This window comes from Cucurbita pepo, chromosome 12 (assembly GCF_057944985.1).
Source record: "Cucurbita pepo subsp. pepo isolate OVF chromosome 12, ASM5794498v1, whole genome shotgun sequence".
Taxonomy (NCBI): domain Eukaryota; kingdom Viridiplantae; phylum Streptophyta; class Magnoliopsida; order Cucurbitales; family Cucurbitaceae; genus Cucurbita; species Cucurbita pepo.
Window position 1 is genome coordinate 13018700 of NC_141809.1, and position 23506 is coordinate 13042205.

At 35.6% G+C, this 23506-nt stretch overlaps 5 protein-coding genes across 7 annotated transcripts; 2 read left to right on the forward strand and 3 right to left on the reverse strand.

Moving 5' to 3' along the window:
- The first annotated feature begins 361 nt into the window (after positions 1-361).
- On the forward strand, positions 362-1993 carry LOC111806650 (GAG1At protein). Its single transcript, XM_023692028.2, has 2 exons — positions 362-617; positions 1698-1993. Exons 1-2 carry the CDS (start codon positions 458-460, stop codon positions 1787-1789), a joined length of 252 nt encoding a protein of 83 aa, XP_023547796.1. The 5' UTR covers positions 362-457; the 3' UTR covers positions 1790-1993.
- A 924-nt stretch (positions 1994-2917) lies between these two features.
- LOC111806649 (putative protein phosphatase 2C 60) lies at positions 2918-8328 on the reverse strand. 3 transcript variants are annotated; one of them, XM_023692027.2, is made up of 11 exons: positions 8199-8328; positions 7258-7381; positions 6460-6523; positions 6201-6309; positions 5677-5830; positions 5288-5413; positions 4329-4452; positions 4095-4171; positions 3761-3813; positions 3446-3500; positions 2918-3326 (listed from the first exon to the last, which is right to left on the reverse strand). In XM_023692027.2, exons 2-11 carry the CDS (start codon positions 7372-7374, stop codon positions 3111-3113), a joined length of 1095 nt encoding a protein of 364 aa, XP_023547795.2. In that variant the 5' UTR covers positions 7375-7381; positions 8199-8328; the 3' UTR covers positions 2918-3110. The 3 variants fall into 3 exon arrangements, with proteins under 3 accessions (XP_023547795.2, XP_086985126.1, XP_086985125.1); XM_087129000.1 differs by having other exon boundaries at positions 7258-7357; positions 8199-8325; XM_087128999.1 differs by lacking the exon at positions 8199-8328 and having other exon boundaries at positions 6460-6545; positions 7258-7370.
- Positions 8329-10020: 1692 nt separating this feature from the next.
- On the forward strand, positions 10021-12709 carry LOC111806647 (shikimate O-hydroxycinnamoyltransferase). Its single transcript, XM_023692026.2, has 2 exons — positions 10021-10487; positions 11573-12709. Exons 1-2 carry the CDS (start codon positions 10080-10082, stop codon positions 12455-12457), a joined length of 1293 nt encoding a protein of 430 aa, XP_023547794.1. The 5' UTR covers positions 10021-10079; the 3' UTR covers positions 12458-12709.
- A 968-nt stretch (positions 12710-13677) lies between these two features.
- LOC111807436 (26S proteasome regulatory subunit 7) lies at positions 13678-17446 on the reverse strand. The gene is made up of 10 exons (XM_023693169.2): positions 17264-17446; positions 16571-16652; positions 16373-16464; positions 16214-16291; positions 15939-16000; positions 15402-15546; positions 15056-15274; positions 14772-14953; positions 14389-14564; positions 13678-14094 (listed from the first exon to the last, which is right to left on the reverse strand). Exons 1-10 carry the CDS (start codon positions 17348-17350, stop codon positions 13937-13939), a joined length of 1281 nt encoding a protein of 426 aa, XP_023548937.1. The 5' UTR covers positions 17351-17446; the 3' UTR covers positions 13678-13936.
- Positions 17447-18649: 1203 nt separating this feature from the next.
- On the reverse strand, positions 18650-22637 carry LOC111807171 (uncharacterized). Its single transcript, XM_087129352.1, has 7 exons — positions 22480-22637; positions 21878-22098; positions 21006-21245; positions 20766-20877; positions 20487-20661; positions 19636-19876; positions 18650-19152 (listed from the first exon to the last, which is right to left on the reverse strand). Exons 2-7 carry the CDS (start codon positions 22059-22061, stop codon positions 18869-18871), a joined length of 1236 nt encoding a protein of 411 aa, XP_086985478.1. The 5' UTR covers positions 22062-22098; positions 22480-22637; the 3' UTR covers positions 18650-18868.
- Between the last annotated feature and the right edge of the window lie 869 nt (positions 22638-23506).

Genomic DNA, 23506 nt, shown 5'->3' on the forward strand with positions numbered 1-23506 from the left:
TGTCAATGATGCGTTGTCCATGTGAATATTTGATATTTAAGTTTTATGAAATTTTAGTTATGAATGCTAACATTAAAATTATTTTTAAATAATTTTAAAAAATAATTCAATAACCCAACCTGTAGAAGGTTAAATTGGATTGGGTTATAAACTTTATTTGAATTGCTCGGGTCATCCATCCTACCAACCTGAAATTTTATTTTATTGGATACAAAATTTTATTTTATAAATAATAAACGTGATTTAAAAATAAAATAAAAACATGCCTATTAAATACGAATTTAAAAAATATTATGAAGTATTTTATAATTAGGCGTACACATGGAATGTAGAAAGAGTCAATTTAGTCCAAAGACGGGACATCAAAAACACCGTAACCAAACGCCCCCAAAGGGTTCACCGAGCATTGAGTAAAACTGGAAGAACACACCATTTTGAGAGACAATCGGCGGACAAAATGAGCGGCGAGGCCAAGAGCGGCGGTTCGATCGGCGGAGGAGGTGGTTTCAGATCGCGAATGGAGCACTATTTATACAGCGGTGAGAAGAAGCACGTCGCCGCTGGCATCGTCGTCATTGGCATCATCTTCGGCATCCCTTGGGCCCTTATGAATCGAGGTTTTTGTTCTTTCCTTTACCAAATTTTGTTTCTGTTACTCTTATCTCTGATGATCGTTTGTTTCTGCTGAGAGGAATTGATGTGGAAAAGCAGATTTGGTTTTTTTTTTTTTTTTTTTTTTTTTTTTTTTTGCCCGGGATTTGAAGAAGGGATACGTTTAAATATTGACGTGTGCTGTGCACTAAGAAGATTTCGATTCTTGGATGGAGTTCTGTTTAAAAATTACTTCTTAGTTTTGCTTGAAAACCGAACAGGGAATTCAGCAATCTTTGGATTGCAATTGTGGGCGTCCGGGTGTTCACTTTTTCGTTGTGTAATTTAGGGTTTCAGAATCTGGGCAGCTTCGATACGATATGTTTAGAAATTGTACGTTTTGCTGTTGGGGTGATTCTGTAGAGGATTTGACGATACTGATTTTTTGAACTTCAGAAATGTTCCAAGAGAAATCAAAAGTGATGCCTTGGGGCTGTATGGGAAGTGCTCTAGAGTAACATATTGATGAAAATGTCTTTATAAAGTTTTGTTTGTCAGCTTACTTTTAGATTGTTTTCATGGTCGATTTGGTTGTAGCTAAACTGAAGTTATTCTTCCTTATAAGATCATAGGCGAGTAAGTAGTGTCGATTAAACTGCTGGTGTATATATTCGATCTAAGAGACCAGAGATTCGAATCTTCCATCCCGGGAGTTGTTGAACTTACAAAAAAATCTTATGAGACTTTTGCCCCACTCTAATTTCCCCAGAAGTCAAATAGGATCGAAAGTTGGACTATTCCCTTACCTAAAGGCAAGCAAGCCTAAGCTGCTTTACTTTGTGAAATCTGGTCAGGGAATAGAGTCAAAGGTTTAGGAGCAAACAAACCTATGCTAATTGCTAACATGACGATGGCTCTCGGGAAGGGTAGAGTATGCCTACAATCAATCTTTACACACATGATAGTAAAGCTAGGTTATCGATGATTCTACAATAGGCGGCCGCCACGTAAATAGATAAAAGCCCCCAAACACACTGCTACATAAATCTATTTGAGGCTTTATTTAAAATCGACATGACTCATCATCACCACTTAATTGTTTGCAGGGTCAAAGCATCAGTCTCATCAAGATTACATGGAAAGAGCTGATAAAGCACGAAGTCAGAGACTCTCTTCAGGTTCATCATCAGCTAAATGATTTTTTTTTGTTTTTTTTTTTGGGTTTCTTCTGATAGAGAGGATGTTCTTTGGGGCACTTGGTTGGCTAAAAGTTTTTGTAGTATCTCCTATATCTTGCATTTTTTCCTCCATCTGCTGACACTAAATGAAGATAAGTTAAAACTCAACAAGGAACACTTGTGGTTTTGAAATAAAGAACGAACTTTTGTTCCCTTTTGTACTATTTAGCCCCTTTTACTTGTCTCTTTATATTCTACTTTTAGTGTTGAAATGGTTCTTATATTGAGAGTCAATACTTCTTTCCAGCATCTCAATATTTGTAATTCAGAATCAAGATTTGCACTTGTTCCTCTTCTAGGCCATTTCTTCCATGCATTTTCACAGATTTATTATTATTTTTGTTCGTAAGTCTTTCTCGTCCCCGTTCCTATTTCATTCTTCATTCTCATGAAATTCTTCAATTAGTTTTTTGGGATCCGGGCAAAAATCCTCCACAAGGACCAGGATCCCGACGGGTTGTTTCCCATTTTTAAAATTTTTTTCAAAGAATTTATTAATGAATAATTTTCATTTTCTAATATAATCTTATAAGAAATATATAATATAATGTTGAACATCATTTTTTTTAATTCAAATTTCAATAGTATAATATAGTATTCAATACCTTGAAAAATATTTATTTATTGAAAGTATATATACGTATATAAGTGAAGCAGGGCAGGATCGAAGATGGGTTTCAATTCATATAAAGTATTCAATACCTTGGAATTTTTCTTTTTTAAAAAAAAAGAGAGAATAAAGTTTCATGAACAAATAAACAAAGGGTTCAAATTCTATTAGAATCCAAGGTTGGGAAAAGTCAGTTAAAACCTAATGGAGCCATAGGTTAAATCCTCAATCTGTTTCCAAATTCTATTGCTGTCTTCTTAATGTTTACCTCTGATCGTAGTATTCACTCTAATTTTGTTGCATGCGATTATTCTTAGGACATTAAATAACAAATAACATTGTAACGACCTAATTTTGCTGAACAACCTCATATGATATGATGATTGTAATCATTGAATGTACTATAAATTTTTAAGAGCCGTATCTATTTGATCCATAAATTTTTCAAAAATGTCTAATAGATCAAGTAAGCACAACGTGGAAGAAAAATGCAAGTCATATAAAGCTATCCTCAGGGAAGAAAGTTCGCAGTACTGAGGCAAAAGAGAAAAGGCATTCACAAAGAGAAATTTACTTTACAAAATAAGATCGCTCTTGAACAAGTTATCGACCAATGAGAAAATTTAACTTACTGAATGGTGAGCTTCGTCAATTTTAAAATTGTGTGTCATCTATTCAGTTTTAGAAGGGCCTTCGTTCGGATTAGACACCGGTTGATTGGACGTTGAAGGCAGCTCCGCAGCAGAAGTAGAAGCGGCATTTGGGTTGTGGATGGGCTTCTTAAATTGAACCAAGATCATAGTCATGTTGTCACATCCTTCACCACCAACTGAGGGTGCCAAGCATCTGTCAAATACTCTCTCACAAATGACTGAGAGTTTACTTTCCTGCATTGGACACAAATTGAAATCAGCATAAGCCAACTCAACCTCCTTCATTTCTCAATATATGCTTACATGGACGACCTCGACTAATGTAGCTGACAAGTGTCTTAACACGAACTTACCGTTTTAAGTTGATCTCCAATGTAATCAACCAGTTGTTGGCTGGACATACAATCCCTATGCAGAGAAAGAGATGGTCATTTACCATATTATAGGTTTTATGTATCAATTTAGAAAGCCTCAGAACTACAATGCTGGTTTTTCTTGCTTATAATGGTACACGTAGAAGTGGGAAATTTTTTAATCCAAAGCATAACTATTACTGAAGATCGCGACTGGATACGTGCCTGTGCACTATATATATAATTTAAATGCCTCAATGATTCGGATTTTAGAGAGATTATTTTTCCCCTTAAAGCACAAAATCTGAAACTTACCAGATGCCATCGCAGGCAATGACAAGAAATTCGTCATCCTCACAAAGCTCAACCTAATAACGAGAAAAACAAATGAGATCGTGAGAACATGAGAGGGATTAAAAGGAAAATGATGATACCGTTCCAGAACCATTATAATCAAACTTCAACAAAGTTTTAATGATGGACATCTAGTTCGCTTAGAAGGTGTCAATTAAACTTTAAAAATAAGGAAAACTTTTATTTGAGCCCCCCTTGAACTAGAAAACTCGCTGCATCAAAAGAAATTAAAAAAAAAAAAATACATATAAGCATATAACACCCTGGCTGAAATATTGAAACCACGAATACGTACAGTTGTTACATCTGGATTGGCAGTTACAATCTGCTTTTCTGCAGGCATAGTTTCATTCTGCTTAAACTCCATGTCACCTGTAAAAACAGGGTTCCAAATCAATTATAGTCACGGAAGGAAATTCTCAATTTATACTCCACATGTAGAATTAAGACTTAGAAAGTATGTACCTATAGCCCGTGCCCTCCCCAATTTATATTCCAAATTTAAAACTATGAATTAGAGAGGATGTACCTATAGCCCGTGCCAAGTTGAGACTTCCATTGACACGACCAACTCGGATGAATCCACCGGCTTTCAAAATCCTGTCCTTCTCAGCCTCAAGATCAGGCTTGTGATCTTTAGATAGGTTATATGCCTGTGAAGAAGAAGTTAGGTGGAGCACTAGACACACATGAAAATATCTCGATTATTCAAATTAAGCTCCCCAACTTTCAGTGCTTTTCATGACATTCAAAATAATCATATTTGTCAGAGTTGTTACATCCGTATCTATTTATGCTTTTTCACAATCGGAGAGAGATTAACAGTAATATCAAATGAGAAATGTTGGGAGAAATCTGGTTAGGAAACAGTACTACAGAAATTGTCAGTTCATCATCACTCCAATTAACACATCCAGTTGCCTGCGTGTCTCTATTATCCTCTCTCCTTATACAAAGCAATTTGACCAAAACTGACATAGAGGTTTAACCGAATATTGATCTAATAAATCCACCATTCATATGAAATAAAATGAGATATGTTGGGGCAAAAGAAATGAGAATAAAAATAATTGAAAAATATATTATACGACCAATTGCCTGCCTATCTCTATTATCCTCTCTCTCCTTATACAACGCAATTTGACCAAACTGACATAGAAGTTTAACCGGATATTGATCTAACAAATCCACCATTCATATAAATTAAAAAGAGACAGTTTGGGCAAGAGAAATGAGAATAAAAATAATTGAAAAATATATTATGCAACCAACCATGAGTATCGGCTAGCGATTATATCATTACACATCTAATAAGTTATCATCTTCAGGCTTCTAATCACATCTCAAAACATCTAATTGATTATAAATTCATAATTCCAATCACTTCTCAACACATCCAATTGGTTATTCACACCTCTGATCATGAAGATATATGCTACTGTTAAGATCATGTAAATTAATTGAGAAATATCTTTTTGATGCAAATACCTGGCCCTTTCTGGAAATGACACAGCGAGAATCCCCAGCATTGGCCACCACAAGTTGGTTATTTCGTATGATTGCAACACAAGCTGTGCTTCCAGCATTTGGTCCATGAAAGTCAGAGTGAGGTCCCTAGTTAGCAACATCACCTCCTCACTTTAATTGAATCCATGCCCAAACATAAATGTACAATTGTTTCATAACAAAACTTAACCCAAAACCAACACAGGTTACTACAAACCAATGCAGAGAAATACAGTTAGTGAACTGCAAATGGCATCGAACTGGACACAGAAGAAAGAGGGGAACTACCTCTTCTCCAAACGCATGTCCACCTCAAAACAGAAAAGGAAAGTAAATCCACCATAGCAACTGGGAATTGTGCATAAAAATACCTCCTCCGGAGGCCAATCATCCACTTGATTGTTAGCTTCACCACTCTTGGGCGACCATATAAATCCTTCTATCATACCAGAAATCTTGTCCATTTTGTCTCCTAAAATAGCTAATTCTCTCCATCCTCTTTGTCCACACATCATCTCATCCATTCTGCACCAATTCAGAGTGACATAATAAGAAGGTTGACCTTGCAGTCTTGACACAAACAGCATTTCAACCATCAAAGGTGGAAGAGATGAAGCAAGGACCACATCATATCCTGATTTAGAGACTACACCCCCTTCATTTTTAGTTAATTAATCTTTGTAAACAAATGATAAAAAATACCTAGTGCATCAAATGAAATTCACAACTATATAACTTTAGACAGTTCATCAGTAGAAAACCCAAATACTCATGAAGCACTATTTATTTCGTCACCATCAACAAAATAAGAAACTTCCCAGCTGCTTAATCCAGGACAATGAGATAACCACTAAGGATAACATGTAGACTAAAATAAAGCCAGTGGATTAATAACCTAAGAAAGGCCTTCTGTACTGAAGTTCCTAAATCCCCAGCCATGTATGATTCATGCTTGAGCACCTGTTGATGGAGATACTTGGCACAGAACTTTGAAACTGCTTTACCTGCATTTCAATAGACTTTGATGAGGGAAATTTCTTTTAAAAAAAACATCACAGAAATGCAAGAACATTTCAATCAGGTAACAAATAATTACTGGTAAAATAGGAAAGAGAGAGAGAGAGAGAGATGCTGCTCAAAGAACAGATGCTAACCTCCATGGCCATCGTAAACACCAAAGAAAGATGTTGATGTGTCCAAATCTAGACAGGCTGCATGCTGAAACTTAGGTAGGGTGAGACTGGATCCATATGCAACACAACATAATAGATCTCAAAGATTACTCCTTTTAGAACGTGAAGAATGCATATCAATTTCAGAGACTTCCTTTAGAACGTGAAGAATGCATATCAATTTCAGAGACTTCAAAAGATAGTTCCAGTCCCAAACTTAACAACAATCTCAGTTTGAGATGAACCATCCATCTCTACGGGTCACAGGGATACAAGTGAGTTTGAGTAGGTTGTAGGTTTACAAAAAAACAAAAATGCAGTCACTGTCCAGCAATGCATAAGACAGAAGCCTTTCAAAAGATTGGACATTATGAAAAGTATAATACTTATAGACGAGCACCCAATATCACGCAGCGTTAAATATAAAACTAAAGTTACAAATTTTCGTTGTCCTGTAGATATTCTGATGCAAACTCTCAGTTCCGGGACACTAAAAGGTGTGCTTAAACAACACAGGTGACAGCACATATGGTACCACTACCAAAAGATAATCTGAAAAGCAATCTTCCATTTAATATTGGGGGTACCTCCTTAAACAGAAGTATTCAACATGCATACATTGCAACTTCCTCGAGATAATATAGTCCAAAGTTGGTTTGTCCTATGTATTATTAATTTACATGGGTCAATAAAGCAACAGAGAGCATGATGAATAACTGAGTACAGCAACATGACAACTTTACCATCAAAGGGAGCAGAAACAATAGACAGAAAACTCACAGCATCTTCCATGGTTGCACGCCACCCTTGCATAGAGGATACCCCATACCGAAGACTTTCATTCTCACCATCCTCTGAGGCCTTTTCTGTTTTGGGGGAGCTGAGATATATCCCCATTTCCAAGCTGGAATTAGATAAAATCCATGAATCACCAAAAGGTCACCCTCACAGAAAAATCATTTGGAAGCAGACCTTTACACCATTTCAAGGGGGGAGGGGGAAAAAGTGATGCTGCAACAATTTAGCCCTTCGAGCCCCCTTCATTATGTTAACGTTCCAGTAACTCTCATTCCAAAAGATATGTAGTGTGCATTGGTTGGGATAAAATAATCAGTAAATACATTAATCTTTCGCATGTACGGATGTTGATTCGTGAAATCATCAAAGCTATTCAACTTAATAACGCATAACAGTATATATTACTATCAGTGAAGTGGTTCTTAAAAGTAACCAGCAAAGATAATCCACCAAGAAACAAACTACGCACACGAAATCAACAAAGGAACAGTCTAACTGTCAAAGATTAATAATAGCAATATGAAACCCCTCCCTCCCGAGTTAAACACATCGAAATGTTCATTTCTCATAACCACCCTCCCTCCATCTTCCAAACTATCTTCTTAGGTTCCGAGCAAGCACAAGATTCAAATAAAATCAAATGCAACAGACATCCATACTCAACTGAAACCCGCAACGCAGGCTTGCTTCGGTAACTCCGATTCGAAATTAATCAAAATCAAACTAACAACAACTGAAGAATTCTTGGCAAGCAAACGGATCATTTAAACCACAATAAATTCCAAATAAACAAAGATCGGCGGAATCGAAAAGAAATATCTCCATACACAAATTCAAACTGATATAGCAAACAAAACAAGACAATACAAACACAAACAAACGATAAGAAACGAAAGAAAACAAAAATTGAAGGTACAACTCACCCGCCAATCGCTTCGAACACTGGTTTCAGCGGAGGGATAGGAAGAGAGATCTATCTTTTTAGTGTGCTTTTTACTTTTTGTTCAAAAATTTTAGATCCTTCAGTTGGTTTTTATTATTTATGGTGATGATGATAAAAATAAATTCAATCAATAGATGCAAAAAGTTTACGATCATTTTCGACTTCAAAAGAAGCAGGTGGGGCACGTGTCCTACACGTGCACTCATTTGAAGTTACATATTATGGGCTGGACGGCCCAGATACCTTCAAAGTTCGGCCCATATAAGGCCCATAAATGGTCACGGGCTCTTATCGATTGAAAAAAAAAAAAAAAAACTACAGCAATAAATAAATAAATAAATATATATATATATATATATATATATATAATATCTTTTTAATATGTATAAAATATATTTTACATTAAGCTGGCAGAAAGAAGACGAATAATTTACACTAAAATAGATATTTACTGAAATGTTGTTAAAAATATAGGTCCAAGATGAATTAGGTTATTTATATTATATTCACATTTATGACTCTTACTGATTATTAATTATATTTGTTCTCCCATGATTTATTTATTTATAAAGATTTTTTTAATAAATATTTGGATTATTATCCAATTCTATATTTTTTGTTTTTGAAACCATCTCTAATAGTTAGTTGACAAAATAAATAAACTAATGAAAAACAGCGTTTATCAACTTAGTTTTCAAAACTAAATTACCAAATAATTATCTAACTATAATCTAAATTATTTATTTGCCAGAATCACGTGTTTGTATATTTATTGATATTTTAATTAATTGAATTATTCTTTTCGTACACGATTATATATATATATATATATATATATAATCGATGGAGTAGAATAATAAAATTTTAATGAATGGTTAGGATATATTATCAAGGAAATTACGAAATCGAAAATTATAATTTCCTAGCTTTTAAATTTTTAATTTTTTTGTTAAATGTATTTATACGACTCAATCATCCATATGCAATTATAAAATTAGCTTATTATATAAAAAAAATGCAAAATTCAATTTAATTTTGACATTTAAAAAAGGTTAAAAAAGTAATTTAATTTAATGTTTTTTCTATTATTATATTTGTAAATAGAAAGACTTTAAATTTTATTATGAAATTCTAAAATTGGGTTAGGTAATTAATTTTAAAACAGAAAATGCATGCTCATATATGTCATTAATGTAATAATAATAATAAATATTTACCTTAAAATTAAATAAAATACAACTAATAAGTGAGTTTTTTTTTTTTTTTTTTTTTCTTTCAAGAACAAAGTTAGTATCTTTCTATTTAAAGCCAATATTGTTTGGTAGAGCCGAGCCGAGCCGACCCGACCCGACCCGACCCGACCCGAGATCCATTACCATCCAAATTGTAAACGCAAACGCAATGCACCCACGTCGATCTCCTGTCTGTTCATTGTGGGCCCCACCCTCTATTACTATAAACTTACTCCACTCATTCAAACCCAACATTCTAAAAAATATTAATTAATTTAATAATAATTAAAAAAAAAGTTTCGTAAACGCACCGTTTTGAAGTGGGTGCGGTGTTAGGTCGCTGTCTTACCAACTCCCGCCTGTATATTTCTCTCCACTGAAAAACCGCTTACGAGAGGAAGGACACGTGTCGGTCGATCAAACGGACATATTAGCGATTGTGGTAGGTGGATCACCGAGACTCCCGTTTCCCGTTTTCTTATTTATACGTTACTTCTTTCGGAACCATCTCAGGGCGATTCATTCTCCCTAGTATACTGTAATTAACACTCTTCCCCTCGCTCCGTCCCCAATTTTTCGTTCCGATTGTTTGAAACTCTCGATTTTTCATCGTCGATTGACCGATCAAGATGATTATCACGGTGAAGGATTCGACGATGGTGACTCCGGCGGAGGAGACGCCGCGCAGGACTCTCTGGAACTCGAACGTCGATCTGGTGATACCGAGTATACACACGCCGAGCGTCTACTTCTACCGCCCGACCGGCGCCTCCAATTTCTTCGACGGTCAGGTTCTCAAGGAAGGCCTAAGCAAAGCGCTGGTGCCGTTTTATCCAATGGCCGGACGGTTGAGACGCGATGAAGACGGTCGTATCGAGATCTACTGTAATGCTGAAGGTGTGCTTCTTGTCGAGGCCGAAACCACGGCGGTTATCGACGATTTCGGTGATTTCGCCCCGACGTTACAGCTTCGGCAACTTATTCCAGCCGTCGATTACTCTGGCGGAATCGAATCGTATCCTTTGCTGGTGTTACAGGTACAATGAAATCCGCGCCTCGTCTCTAATTTCTTTCTTTTTTTAACAAATTTCATTTAGGAATTTTATTAATTATTTTGGTTAGAATTAACTGAAATTGTTGAGACGAAATTGTAGTCTGTAGTTGGCTTTCCTAATAATCATTACCATTCCTTTTTAGTTTTTCCCCATTTAACTTTTTCCAAATATATCTATATTTTTCAACAATAATAAAAATCATAGTTAAATCCATTAGGTCTAATCCATAGCTTTTGAGATTCAAATTTTTTATACACAAATTTTAAAGTTTAGAATCCAAAACAAAAGGAAAAAACAATTATATTACTCTAAAATGGAATTAAAAAAGACGGGGTCTTCCTAATGATTGTGGAGATGCTTCTGGCCGTCCAGGGAATTTTTTGTTGACTTTTCTTTTTTAAAGTAAGTTTCTATACACTTGCATATGTACAAGCTAGCAAATGATTTGGGAATAAATAATTTGATCTTGTTTAAAGAATTTGTAACTTGATTGTATTGAACTCATCAACTAGCGATGAGTATTTGGTAATGAAATTTTTTAGTATTTGTTCTCTTTGATTATCTCATGATATAGAATGAATATATTTTAGTAATAATTAATATGTATTTTTTCTCATTGTTTATAAAAAGCGTGAGTGCACAAACTAAAATAAAATGAAAAGTAAAGTTGTACGATTTATTGAAAAGGGTAGTGGTGCTACTAAAAGAAAATCCCACAACAACCCCGTTGAAATATTAGATAATAAAAGTTAGGTAAATATTTTTTAGGAAATTTTAAAAATTATTTTTCATTTTAACCATAGGAGGATAAATATTGGTCAAACCAACCAAACCAAACTTACTCGATCCAATTTTTTCCAGTTGTCCACCCACTTCAATATGATATTAATTGTTTGATTTCACCGTCACATTTGTTCTAATTAAAATTTTAAATAATCTTTAATTTTAAATTTTGTAAATATATATATATATATATATATATATATATATATATATATTTAATGGAGGAATTTATTTAGAAAATAAAATAATTGTTTTTGAATTGGTTCCGATTTTGTTGGGTTCAGGTGACACACTTCAAATGCGGCGGCGTTTCACTGGGCGTTGGAATGCAGCACCATTTAGCGGACGGCTTCGCCGGTCTCCACTTTGTGAATACCTGGTCCGACATGTCGCGTGGCCTCGACCTTAAGCTTCAGCCCTTCATCGACCGGACCCTACTCAGAGCGCGGGACCCACCTCAACCGGCATTTCGTCACGTCGAATACGAACCGGCCCCGCCCATGAAAACTCCGGTCCAGCCGAACTCGGAAGGAACCACCGTCTCTGTATTCAAATTCACCCGCGAGCAGCTGAATCTACTCAAAGCCAAATCCAAAGAAAACGGCAATACTATCAACTACAGTTCATATGAGATGCTTTCCGGCCACGTCTGGCGCTGCACGTGCAAGGCGCGTGACCTTCCCGAGGATCAGGAGACTAAGCTCTACATTGCCACCGACGGCCGTGCCCGGTTGCGCCCGCCGCTTCCCAACGGCTACTTCGGTAATGTTATCTTCACAACTACGCCGCTCGCCGTCGCCGGCGAACTGATGTCGAACCCGACGTGGTTCGCCGCCGGCAAGATCCACGACGCCTTGGTTCGGATGGACAATGATTATTTGAGATCGGCTTTGGACTATCTCGAAATGCAGCCGGACTTATCGGCGTTGGTCCGTGGTGCTCATACTTTCCGTTGCCCCAATTTGGGAATCACAAGCTGGGTTCGGCTGCCTATTCACGACGCCGATTTTGGGTGGGGCCGGCCGATTTTTATGGGCCCCGGCGGAATCGCGTACGAGGGATTGTCGTTTATAATCCCGAGTGCGTCCGACGATGGCAGCTTGTCAGTGGCGATTTCGCTGCAGACTCCACATATGAAGGTGTTTGAGAAGCTGTTCTTTGATCTTTAAGGAGGTTGGCTGGCGGAGTGTAACAGGACACCGGTGGGTTTTTTTTTTCCGGCAAAGCAGAGGAAGTTTGCCGGATGGTGTTTTTTTTTTTTTTTTTTTTTTTTCTGTTCTTTTGGGCCTTTTTCAGTTCTACGTTAATTGACGCCGTTATTTTACACATGTGTAGTTTTACTGTAAAGACCTTCCAATTTAGTGGTAATATACTGTGGATGGGGTCTCAAAATCAATAATTCCGTCAAATTTCAGTTTAAATTTCTAACTTTAATTCTTGCTTTATTCAATATTTAAGATTTATGTAAATTTAAGTTAAAGACTTATTTTGGGGTGGGAGACCGAGTTTTTATAATAAAGTAAGAGATGTCAATTTAAATCGATAATTTTAATTTTTCTATATCTTTCGTAAACAATATTTTATTATGTTACTTAATTTACAATTATTGTAAGGTCTAAACTTGGTATACAAGGCTTCCTTTTTTATTGGTTTCAAAAAATACGAAAAATCTTATTTCATTAGTCCAATTAATTTTTCATTAACCATTAAACGAAATCTTAAATTATTGGAGAATTCAAGCAGTTTGTGACGTAAAATGTTTATCCATAAAAATATATTGACCAAAGTAAAAAAGCAAGCAATTAAATACAAACTATAATAATAATAATAATAATAAAACAAACAAAAACCCAATTTTTGGGAGGATTCTATCCCCTGTGACGCCAAATGCCTATCCATTATCAAGTTTGGTAAGGTACGGAAGTTCTGAACTAATTTTGTAGGTTTGTGTTTGGTAGTTTCAAAATTATATATAAAAAATTAATGACAATAACTGAAATATATTTTGTACAAAACACTTCATTTATAAAAAAAAAAAAAAAATTTAAAAATTTTAAAAAAAAAACCAACTTTTTTTAAACTCAAAAGTTGTTGATGGAACTTTTTATTTATAGTTATGTATTTTTAAATTGTTTAAGAAAGTTTTAATTATTAAATTTTAAAATTTTTAAATATTTTTAATACAAAATATAAAGTTTATAAATATTTTTATTAATTTAGCTCTATATAAGGAGAAAAAAAAAAAAAAAAACAGATAGATTACTGTTTTGTTTTCCCTTGAATAATATTGTCCTGAACTCCTGATTTGGTAGATGACCCACTATGTCCTGATTTGGTAGAGAAATTGGAGAGTACCAAGAAATTAGTGGAATTTGGACAGAGACAACAGTTACCTAAAAATCAGCAACCTTGAAATGTTGTTGTTGCCGATGAATAGAGGCCTTCAACAATAAAGCCCAGTTGCTCTGGTTTAGCCCAATAAATGGATGATATATCCCGAAAACACAATTATGCAAACAAAGGAACAAAGGTTCAGCGACATGATGTGGGAGAAAATAGACACTGCAGTCTAATAAGTTGTATCTGAATGATTGATAGTACACCTCCCTATGTTTTCTTTTTGGAAAGGAAGAGGGGAAACTTCATCCTCAATTGTAGACCATATACTTGGGGGTTGCACTGAACTTTTGATACCCCTTGATCACTTTGTTCACCGCGTCAAGGAAGTCCTTCTCTGTCACCGTCTTCCTTCGAGCTCGGATGGCGTACATTCCAGCTTCTGTGCAGACACTCCTGATGTCGGCCCCTGTAAGAACAGAGATAGTGTTTAGAAAAAATAAAAATGTTCATTTCACTCCTATAGCCTACATGAGTATGCTGGAAATCATATGAAAAAAAAATAGAGGTATTGGAAAATTACATGGGATACAGTTATTTGAACTATTAAAACTTATGGTTTTCGATCGCACCCGACAATGAAATGATGATAAATGAAGAATGACAAATGAGTTCTAGTACTTCAGACACCATCTTTTATCTGAAATGGTCCTTAAGATTCCAGAAAAGCATATATGAAAAAGGTAATGCTGTAAGTGTTAACCTGTAGAATTTGGGCAAAGCCTAGCCAAGAGTTCAAACCGAATGTCCCTCTCACAATTCATGGTCCTTGTATGGATTTTAAAGATCTGTGTCCTACTTTCCAAATCAGGAAGCCCAAACTCGACCTTACGATCAAGCCTTCCAGGTCGTAATAGAGCTGGATCAAGTGTATCAGGCCTGAAGGGAGATGAAAATTAGTTAATGTTAGTTCACAAGCATGTCAATAATTTCAAAACTAGGACTCAGGACTTTCAGCATTTATTTTGCAATTAGAACCAAAGCGTTTAGTAGATGAGACATATAGACACAACCCCTGTAGTGAGTTTGATACATGTGAAAGACTTTACTGTCAAATGACCAGCTGCCACTAATCAAATGACTTACCTATTTGTTGCCATCAGAACCTTGATGTTTCCACGTGCATCAAAGCCATCTAGTTGATTCACAATTTCAAGCATTGTACGTTGGACCTCATTGTCGCCACCAACACCATCATCAAATCGAGCACCTCCTATGGCATCAACTTCATCAAAAAACACTATGCAAGCCTTTTTGGAACGTGCCATCTAGAGCGCACAACAATATACAAGTGAGAATGCAAAAGTATGAACACCATTCATTTATAACATGAACTAGGAAAAACTACTAAATATAAAGTAACAGCCAACCTGGAATAGTTCTCTGACCATACGAGCCCCCTCACCAACATATTTTTGAACAAGTTCACTTCCAATAACACGAATAAAGCAGGCATCTGTTCTGTTAGCTACAGCTCGTGCTAGAAGTGTTTTGCCTGTTCCAGGGGGACCATAACAAAGAACTCCTTTTGGAGGATCAATTCCTAGCTTTACAAACTTCTCAGGATGAAGCATAGGTAACTCAACAACCTACAACATTTTCGAATACAAAATAACACAGCAGTAAAAAACTTGAGTTTCTAAGAAATATAATAATCGGTAAAATATTTAAATTAGTCAAAGGCAAATGCAATACAAATAAATTTTTTCTACACACCTCTCGCATTTTCTCTATCTGCTCCTTACATCCACCAACATCGTTGTAGGTCACATCCGGTTTTTCTTCTACCGTCATCATGGTCACACTTGGATCAATTTTGGGAGGCAAAGGAATTTGAATCTGATATTTATTTCTATCGACACTGAAGGGCAGAATAAATGGCAACAATTTTAGGCCAACACCATAATTGCATGTACAAAAACGAGAGAAGACAACCAAAAGCCAAAGAGAATTTTTCAAACAAGCAAATGCATTTCATAATCTGCCATCCCTAAACAGTAATGACATATAACTGTGACGAATGCTGATGATTCCTAAATGGCTAAATCCATCATCATAAACGTAGCACATAATAACCATGCATATAAGATAAATAAGCTACTGTCTTGAGGTACATATCTTCCTAAACTTTTGATCATAGGTAATTGAAGTTTATAACTATTAAAATGATGGACAGCATAGTGAAGAGCAGAACAATGCCAGATTAAACCAATAAAAGACAAGAATAATTTGTAGAGAACATCCAAAACGTACCCTACACGCATGCCTTCTTCTATGTCTGTTGGAGAAACTTTGTCACCGAGTCCAACAACAAACTACATGATAAAATATAAAAGAAGTTAAAGAACCACTGCAGGCTTGATGAGTAATTCTAGATAATAAACTATAAATGAAAAAAAAAAAAACATGATCATAAATTAAGACCATAAATAAGCAAGTCCCTCTATTTCCCTATCCTCCCCAACCCCCCTTTAAACCAATGCCTTGACTAACTTGGAGTGCGTCATACTATGCAACTGATAGCTAACCTTGGCAATTTGCTTAACATTAATAACATATTTGGCATCTTCAGAATTTGGATTGATGATCTTTGTGCATCTCGCCACCTGATTAAGAAAATATTTGCTGCATCAGAAACTAAAACCACCAAAAAAAAAAGGTACATCCGAACCTAATTGAAATCGCACCTGAAGAGGCTGCTCTTCCTGCATCATTTGCTTATCAGATACAAGATCCCACTGGCTAGGAGCTGCTAAACCGGTGTCAGACTCCTTAATGCCTGTGATGCAATCCATGAAGATATTTAGTCAAACTGATAAACTGATTATTCACGTACATATAGCAACGTATACGTGCTGGTTTCTATTACTAGAAGTAACACATACCACACAAATCATTGACCTTCTTTGCCATATCCTTGATTTCTTTCTCGACCTTCTTGATATAGGTTGAATAAGGTCCCAAACCCTGCAAAAGAGGATAATGGTGAGCAAAACTGAGAATACACTGAAACTGCACGTCAAGATAGAAAAAAACTGATAACTAAGAATCTCACATTCCATTTTCTAAAAAATGCGCCTTCTCGCAAGACCCATCGGACATAGTTTCTTGAATAAAAAAAACTCGAGATTCAGAAGACCCTAATTGTATGGAAAAACAACCCCGAACATTTAGCTGCTATGCTCATTCGTTCATAAACCATCGTCTTATCTGCAGGAGGCAGCTCCTCTGAATTCACACATTACCCGGACATTTCAACTCAGGGACCAGATGAAATGAGGAAATCCTCTCTTAAAACTTAACTTGCTTGAATTCAAAATTCCCGCAGGTTAAGGAACACCGAAAGTAAAAACGGGGTTGATAAATTATCAAAACTATTCGAATGGTTCATACAAAACACTTAATTAGCTTAGAGCACACATCATAAGCAACGAGATTCTGCTGAAGTCGCTGGATCTAATCCGATGTGGAGATTAGAACATACAAATGAGGAAGAAATGAGGAAACAGAAAGTAAAATAGGCACGAATTTAGGGTTTATAAAGCATAAAAGAAAGAAACTCCAATAGATTATCATACATAGGTCTTGAGAAGAGCAATATCGTCCTCGTCGAGGGGGCGAGGATTCTTCTCGTCCTTGATCTCATCCTCAGGGTCCGGCGCCATGAAACTTCCAACTTGGAAATCCGAAGTAGGATTCTGCAACTCCGGTGTGATTTTCTTGCGGACGAAGACAACTAATAAAGAAAGTAGCTCGAAATGAACCATTGCTAAGAGTTGGACATCTTATATAGAGTCCATTTGGATGAGAATCCATGGGTTGGTCAATTCATTGGGCTTCTCAATTGGGCCGGCCCAATTAGACACATTTATTATTTCTGGATAAAAATATTATAAATATGACAAATTTTTTTTAAAGCTCAATTCAAATAAATAATGTTTAAAAAGATGAAAATATAACATATTTCAGCATGTGTGACCGTTACAGGTGTCTATCATCAAAAAAATATATTAAATATATTAGTGAAAGATGTCTATTAATTATATGTTCTGATATATTTATGGAAATAAAATGGAAACTAAGGGAAAATGTCCATGCAAATTTTTGTAATATATATATATAATTATATTTGTAACTAAATTTTAATTAAAATTATAGTAAAGGATTATCTCAAGTTATGCTAACTCACGTTCATGAGATTTCATTACTTTATGAATTTGGTCGACAAAGTGGGAGGGATTTGTCTCTAGTCTCTGCTAAGATGCTCCGGTCTTTGGTTGACGCTATTATGTGGAAATAACCCCGATTTTCTCAAAGTACAAAGTTAGTTTGTTCGTGTGATTTGGGGATCTTTTGTTTACTCCGAAAGGTAGTCAGAGCCAGTGTGATTTGGGGATCTTTTGTTTCCTCTAAAAGGTAGTGAGAGCCAGCCTGTTTTTCATTAAACAGGCAGGCATTGTGCCTTGGATGATCTACATCTCAGGAGGGTCAAGCGCTGATGAGCACATTGAACTATCCATGTAGCTAAGATTCCTCACAACCCAAGCATCTCAGGAGGGTCAAGCGCTGATGAGCACATTGAACTATCCATGTAGCTAAGATTCCTCACAACCCAAGCACAACAACGCAATTATCAAGTGCGCGCTCTACCATTGAGCTAATAGCCCGTCGGTATTGCCCGAAGGAAGGGGGCATGCTGCAAGAGCGGAGATGAGTGATAAGCGTAGGAGGCATACCCAAAGGGCAGCGACAGCTGTGTGGTTCCACGTCGCTAGATTGAGATCTGCCGGGTGGCAGAGACTTCGACTGCATAGTATCTAAGGGAAGGGGTGGTTATGTTGATTAATAATATTTTAATTGTCAATATGTACTATTAAAGCTAGAAGATCAAATTAACTAAATTAACTAATAAAATAAAGTTTATTAAAACATGTTATTTAAAAGTTAGAATTTCTCACAGGATCAATCACTCAAGGCACTGTTTTGGAGTCTATATTATAACTTTCTTTCTTAAGTCACCATATGCAAGTGAAATAACGTCTTCCAAACAAGTTCAAGGTCCAGTTTTAAAGCCATCCTCCAGCCTTACCATATACACACTGGAAATTTTCATGTACATCATACGTGCACGCAATATAACTTACTTAGACACATCGACATCACAAGTTCGACGAGTAAGCCGCTCAGAAGTCCCGGTCTGGAAACAGGACGGGGGCAATCAAAGACCAGATGAACAATGCTGCAGTAGCCCAACTAGTCACAACCCGAACCCACACGGATGACCACCCAACATCGACCAACCTGCCACTCCCGCCAACAGAGCTGGTCCATCCAGTCAGGAGCATTGCTGAGTACATACTAGCAAGAGAGAAGATGATGTGGAAAAATGAATATGAATATGTAACTGGCTTTGCCTTCTCTTTTTCCTCGTGCTCATCTGACTTCTCCAATGGAAGCAATGGCTTTCCTGCCCATTTGACAGAGAACCAAGAATGTCATACCTAACAAGCTTAATACACGAGAGGCTACAAACAAAATCGAGCGAGAAAATCTCTCTCCCCACTTGAAATGGAGATTCCCCGCCCTGTTAAAGGACATGTCCCACAAGAAATTTAACAAAGTTGCCTATAAAATTAATATATGAGGCAACAGACAGAAGTCATGAACAACTTAAAAAATGGTTAGGATGTCCAGAAGTTTGAAGGAAGTACACCCAATCATATCTTGCTTAATGTAATATTAGTATCATGCACACTTCTTAGGAAGTTAATAGTAGAAATTTCCAAAGTTCAAGATTTGTTAGTTCTGTGTATGAACGTGAACCCAATCTCCATTGAGACAATTGAAATCAACCCATAAAACATAACCTTATATAATACTGTGTGTTTCTGAACTGTAAAAGCCAAAATAATAATAATAGTAATAGTAAAATAACTTAGCAGACTCTTACCTGCACGGGGTGAACTTGGAGGAGAAAGCAAGGTTGTAGAAGAACCAGCACGAACAGCAGAATAGACTACTGATAGAACAGTGGTGAGAAGACCCAAGGCAAGAGTGCCAGTAGAAACAGCCTTGGAATGCTTGTGGAGACCATTACATTCATAGTCTCTTGGTTCACTAGCAAGCCCACTGTAACAGAGATACATGCAGTACAACGAGATGACTGATGCAGGTAAAACACTGCCACCAACCTGTTTTTTTCATCAAGATGAAAGTAATAAGAGACAAAAAGAAAGAGGTCCTCTGTATTTAAAAAAGTCCCCAAATGCACGTCATACTTGATTATAACACTAAAACATATATATATATAGACATCACAGGTTTACAATATTTTTTAAATTAAGATCCACCCACTGTATTAACTTACAATACGGTATCATTGTCCAGAAGAAGGGCATTATTATTATTATATTTTTCATTTTTTATTTTTTATAACCGGTCTCCCCTATACCCGAGGACACTCAGCACTGCCTCAAGACCCAAACCTGGGAGGCATCAAGGATTTTTGGTATTAAGTTCACCCAAAGGTTTGAACTTGTACCGCTAGCTGGTATGACCAAGAGACAATGAAATGAGTATCATGGTACAACAACTTGGTCATTAGCCAAATCTATTATCAAGAGCCTTATAGTTACAGCTACCCATCAATGGAGGTAAAATGAGAACAAAGTAATTCTAATTTGTAGGGCAAAAAGATAAACGAGAGGAAGGGGAAGGAGATATATATAGATATGCACAATCATGAATTGACCTCTAATGAGACAGTTTGATTGATGCAAGATGAAAGAGGGAAATACTTACTGAAGGGTGTAGTGCAACAACTGTGAAAACAAACGCAAAAATTAGGGCCATGACTATAAAGAAGGTGTTGAGCCCACAGTCATGTCCTGATGGTGTGAACCAGTGAAAGAGAAATCCAGACGAGACAAATGTTGCAAGATAACAGAAAAGTGAAACAACAAATAAGGCGATGTACCTAAAAAGAAGGGGGGAAACTCAAACATTAGTTACAAACATAGAAAGATAACGTGGGAAAAGAGAGTAAGAAGGCACAAGAGAAGAAACTAGAATTCAACAAACCAAAATTGCTCATCATATCCAACCCAGGTGTCATTCCATCTGTGAACAAAATCCAGCAAAAGAACAACTTGGACGAGAAGAAACAGTCCTGAGCCAAATTTTGATATAGACTCTAGAAATGTCGAATATGTTAATACCATTTTAAAGAAAGAAGAAGGAAAAGTATCTCAAATTAAACCATTTTGAACAGTCTTTGTAAAACATCATTCTAATTTCTGACATGCTGAAATAATTTCTTACCATAAAAGGCAATAATCTCATTTGGAATGAAAAACATTAGTACCACCAGAAGGAACCAACAAATAACTTTCACCATCCATCCACCGTGGTGAATACCATCACGGGGATCCCTTTGACTTTTTACACCAACCATCATTACAGATAGAATGGTGAAGAAGAGAAAATTTCCCAAGCTAACCCGCAAGACTGCATCAGTTTGAAACCAATCTCTGCTAGGTGTTTCATGGAAAGTATTAATCCCTGAAAGAAGACATACATTAAAAAAAAAAAACTGTTAAACACTTCAAAAGTATCAGTCAAACCAGCTATGTGATTTGTTTGGAGACAGGAGGAAGTCCTTTTAGAGTTGACAATATTTCATTATTATCCAACAGTGGTTCTGAGTAGTAAGTACCACTTAATGCAGCTAAATAACAAACCGCAAGCTTGATGATTAGAAGCAACAGAAAAAAATGCTTCCAAATGGCCAATAACAAATGCCCTTGGCTAAAAACAGCTGATTAATCACAAGCAATTTACACTAGACGATTCTAGAATAATAAGAATATATCTACATTATAAGTAATAAGTAATCTGTAAAAAAAAAAAAAAAGGGATATCATAAAAGTGATCTCATCTCTCAATATGACATCATTAATGTCTAAGAGCAATAGATGCATTTGGAAATATAAAATTCGTGAACGCTTTGAACCCGATCGCAATGTATAAGATATTATTTTACACTAAAGGAAAGTTTCTTGCATTCCATCTAGATTCTGCAAAATAAGCATAAGATAAGATGTGGCTAGGACAGAAACAAATTACTCGACCATCAGCGCTTGCTTGTTATACGAATCCATAGACATTTAAGAAAAGGAAAATTCATGACTCACAAGGGATCTTCTCCAGAAGGGGAGCAGCGACCTCTCTGAGAATCCAAGAAACAATCAGAGAGAGTGCGAAGAGGCCACAGTATGCAATCCTTGCAGACCTACGGCTAATACTCGAAACAACCGTACGGCATGCGTCACATGCGCAAGCTGCACAGCACGACGCAAGGCAAGATGCTGCCCACATCTTTTTTCCTCAAACTGGCACCAGTTTATAAGCTTAGCTGCCAAGTAGTCAGACCCAAGTCAATGGAAAATCAAATTGTAAATCTCTTCACATTTTTATCAAAAAGTGAAGTAAGCGAAACCCTAAATTAGACGAATAAATTATAACCCAATGAAAAAGTACGTCAAATAAACCTAATTCTCCATAACCGAACAACTATGTATTTCCAGAAATGATCGAGGTAATCGTATTAACAATTAATATAAGCAGCTACATGAATCCAATAACAAATCCTCTGATCAACCTCAAACCAACACCAATATCGTCTTGTTCGATTTTTCCGTGATCGTTAAGACCTAAAGGGTTTTCCTTTGCAGAGATAAGTAACGCGGAAGAACACTAAATTACAGCAGAATCAAGAAATTGATCATAGAATTACCTCAGAAGATATTTTGAGGACAAAATTCCCAGCAACTCGAACGATCGTCTGGAGATGAAGATTCGAAACCCACTTCGGTTTGTATTTTGTCGTTGGTCTCCTTTACAGCTCTCGTTCCAATTTGACCCCTTCACGCCGCTCTTATCTTAGGCTGGTGACTCGACCGGGTTCGCGTCAAAATCCGTGGATTCGACCGGTCTATTTTTGGGCTAAATTACATTTTTTTTTCACAAATATTCTCGCCTAATTTCAATGAGTCTTAAAAAAATTTCATACTTAATTTTTATTTTTAAATGTTAAAATTAATAATTATACTCATACCCTTTATATTTTATTATAAATATTTTTTAATTTTCTTTTTAAATACTCTTACCAATTTAATTAATACATTTAACTTTAAAAAAAAAATTAAAAAATATATTTACTTAAAAATATCTATAAAATTTTAAAGGTAACATTAACGTCATTTAAAAAATTTACCATAGACGAAAATCATTTATTGGCACCTCATAATTATCTATGATGGTTTTAATTTTATTTTAGAAAGTTTATGAATATTTTTTAAACCTAATAGTAACGGTAAAAGTATTTATATATATATTTTTAATTTTTGAGTTTTAAAAGAAATTTAAATGTGTTTTTTTTTTTTTTGTTTTTAAATAAAGTTTATGGGTATTAATTAAACATTTGAAAACTCCAAAGTATTTTTTAAAACACGTAGAGTATTATTTGAAATAATTTTAAAATTCAATAATATTTTTAAAACAAAATACTATTGATTTTCATTAATTTTTTTAAATGTTTAAATACATTATTAAAAAAAATTAATTTGAAAAATTAAAAAGTATTTTTATTAGTTTAACATTTTTTTTTTCATAAAATTTATTATTATTATATAATCAATATACAAATTAACTGTGGGTTAAAAATATTAAGATTAATTTGAATTTTGAATTACATTAATTAAATTTAGACAATTAAGAACATAATGACTAAATTGTATCTGATCACAATTTCAATAAATGAA